Raw genomic sequence first — 2,094 nt, 5'->3', positions numbered from 1 at the left:
TATTTAGAAGAAAGACAACATTTCAATGTGATTTACTTAAAAATTGTATGTGAACAAGCAACACCAAACACTGAACACCAAACTCGAAAATATTACGAACTTTCTTTGTTGCAAATTCTATATAAAAAAATATGAATAAACAGGAACTGCAAAATCATAAACATACATTACCGATAATACACAATAATATCACATAATACACAGCTCCCTCAAGTTATACATAAAAAAGATCAAATAATAAACATGAAACACTTATAATACACAAAAACCAACTGTGTCAAATAAACACCAACCAACTCGTCTTGACTATGCATTTAATGTTTAGTCCACTATTATTACATTACATAATCTTCGATTATGGGCAGGTTGGTGGCACCGACTGCAATTCAAATCATGGACATCGAAAGCTTGTGACTCTATTCTTTGATACTGGTGGACGCATTCGGAGTTCACGGTGGTCGTCAGATGGCTTGTCATTCCCATGGATTGGGTATATTAGTTTGATATACGCATGACGATAACAATCGGCTGTGAAATAATCATCTATGTAACAGTGCACACCAGTGTCTATTTGCATAATCGCTGCACATGCATACTTGCAAGGAAGCCCATGCACATCCCATCTTCTGCATGAGCCCTTTTGTACCTGCAGGATGACAGCACTGTTGTGTTCGCCAATGACTTCATACGTGTCAAGGTCCGATCGGCCCACTCTTAGAAAGCGGCTATCTTCGACAATTTGTTCAACCTTCTTGCGAATCTTAGGCAAAGGTATGTATCCCACCTGTTTGATACATCACGTAGCTCTGACTACATATTCATAAGTTTAAATCTGTTGATGAACATAAGATATTCACAATAAGTAAAAATAATACACACAAAATGGAAACAATAAACTTAAATATGATTTAGAAAATGCGAATGTCGCATAATACACAACAAAGAAACAGATTATATAGAAATAAGAATAAGTACACATCAATGTGTCATAATACACAGGTAGTGAAGCTAATACACAGGAAAGTCTATTTTTGTGCAAACCTGATTGCTTCAACCATGCTCGTAATAGGTAGATGGCGGACTTTTTTAATATAGGTGTTGAAAGACTATGCGATATTAGAGTACATCTCGCACCATCCCACACCCTTAAACAAAAAAATTGACCAATGGTCAACGTCGGACTTGTGTAGTACCGAATCATGCTCAACGGCCGATAGTGACGTAAATTCACTAACTGCATCATCAAACTTTTTCGTGATGTAAGCGTATGCAATTTTCACAACTACTGCCCAACACTGATCTTTAAGTGCTTTCCCGAGTCTAGCATTGGTTTTCATGAAGTTACCCTCCAAATATCGCAAACAATTCCCATTCGGCGATAAGGGGAACACTCTGGCAATGGCGTTGACAAGACCCTTGCGCCGGTCGGAGATGAATGTGATAATTTTGTCATAGTCCTGTTGACCATAAAACATATCCCCAAGATTAGCGAGAAACCAAGTCCAATTTTTGTCAGTTTCGTTATCAACAATAACGAATGCTACATGGAAAAGACCTTCATAGCCATCTTTGCCTGTTGCTCCCAACAAAACCCCATCGTACTTTCCCAGGAAGTGAGTTCCATCAAGAAAAAGTAATAGCCTGCAGAATTGCTTGAACCCCAATAGATAGGCTAGAAAAGAGAAGAAAACTGCTTTTAAACCGCTCAACGTGATTCTTAATTGCAACTATACTACTGGGATTCGTCTCCACCACTTTATCTGCATACCATAGAAGCAAATCATAGCTACTTACCTCACTACCATGGATGGCAACCCTGGCAACCTCCTTCCCCATCCAAGCACGTTTATATGGAAAACGAACACCATGTTCCCGCAATATGTAATTCTATATATCGACTGCTCTATACAGTGCCCGCTCCTTCAATTTTTGAATGCACGGTCACAGACCCACTTTTAACTAGCTTTCGGATGCGTTGTCATACCAATTCCCCCACCACAATTGTGTATTGCTTGAATTGTCTTCACCCAAAATGTGTCTATGTTCCCTTCCATTGATGCGTGCACACACCACGGGCAATCTGAAATAGCACAC

General features: G+C 39.1%; 1 protein-coding gene across 1 annotated transcript; it reads right to left on the bottom strand.

The window, feature by feature from the left end:
• Window positions 1–391: 391 nt before the first annotated feature.
• LOC120256911 lies at window positions 392–1,868 on the bottom strand. The gene is made up of 3 exons (XM_039264578.1): window positions 1,795–1,868; window positions 1,194–1,641; window positions 392–784 (listed from the first exon to the last, which is right to left on the bottom strand). Exons 1-3 carry the CDS (start codon window positions 1,866–1,868, stop codon window positions 392–394), a joined length of 915 nt encoding a protein of 304 aa, XP_039120512.1.
• Between the last annotated feature and the right edge of the window lie 226 nt (window positions 1,869–2,094).

The sequence above is a fragment of the Dioscorea cayenensis genome, unplaced genomic scaffold (genome assembly GCF_009730915.1).
Source record: "Dioscorea cayenensis subsp. rotundata cultivar TDr96_F1 unplaced genomic scaffold, TDr96_F1_v2_PseudoChromosome.rev07_lg8_w22 25.fasta BLBR01001717.1, whole genome shotgun sequence".
Classification (NCBI taxonomy): Eukaryota; Viridiplantae; Streptophyta; class Magnoliopsida; order Dioscoreales; family Dioscoreaceae; genus Dioscorea; species Dioscorea cayenensis.
Note: the sequence above shows the minus strand (reverse complement) of the source record. Positions and strands in the feature narration are given on the sequence as shown.

What these genes read in the sequence shown, in the direction of transcription:
- LOC120256911 (XM_039264578.1), bottom strand. Translation starts at nt 1,868, where the DNA reads ATGGTGTTCGTTTTCCATATAAACGTGCTTGGATGGGGAAGGAGGTTG. An exon ending in TTGCCATCCATGGTAGTGAG is followed by an intron (nt 1,642 to 1,794) that starts GTAAGTAGCTAT and finishes GCAATTCTGCAG; the next exon opens with GCTATTACTTTTTCTTGATG. An exon ending in CGGCCGTTGAGCATGATTCG is followed by an intron (nt 785 to 1,193) that starts GTACTACACAAG and finishes TGTATCAAACAG; the next exon opens with GTGGGATACATACCTTTGCC.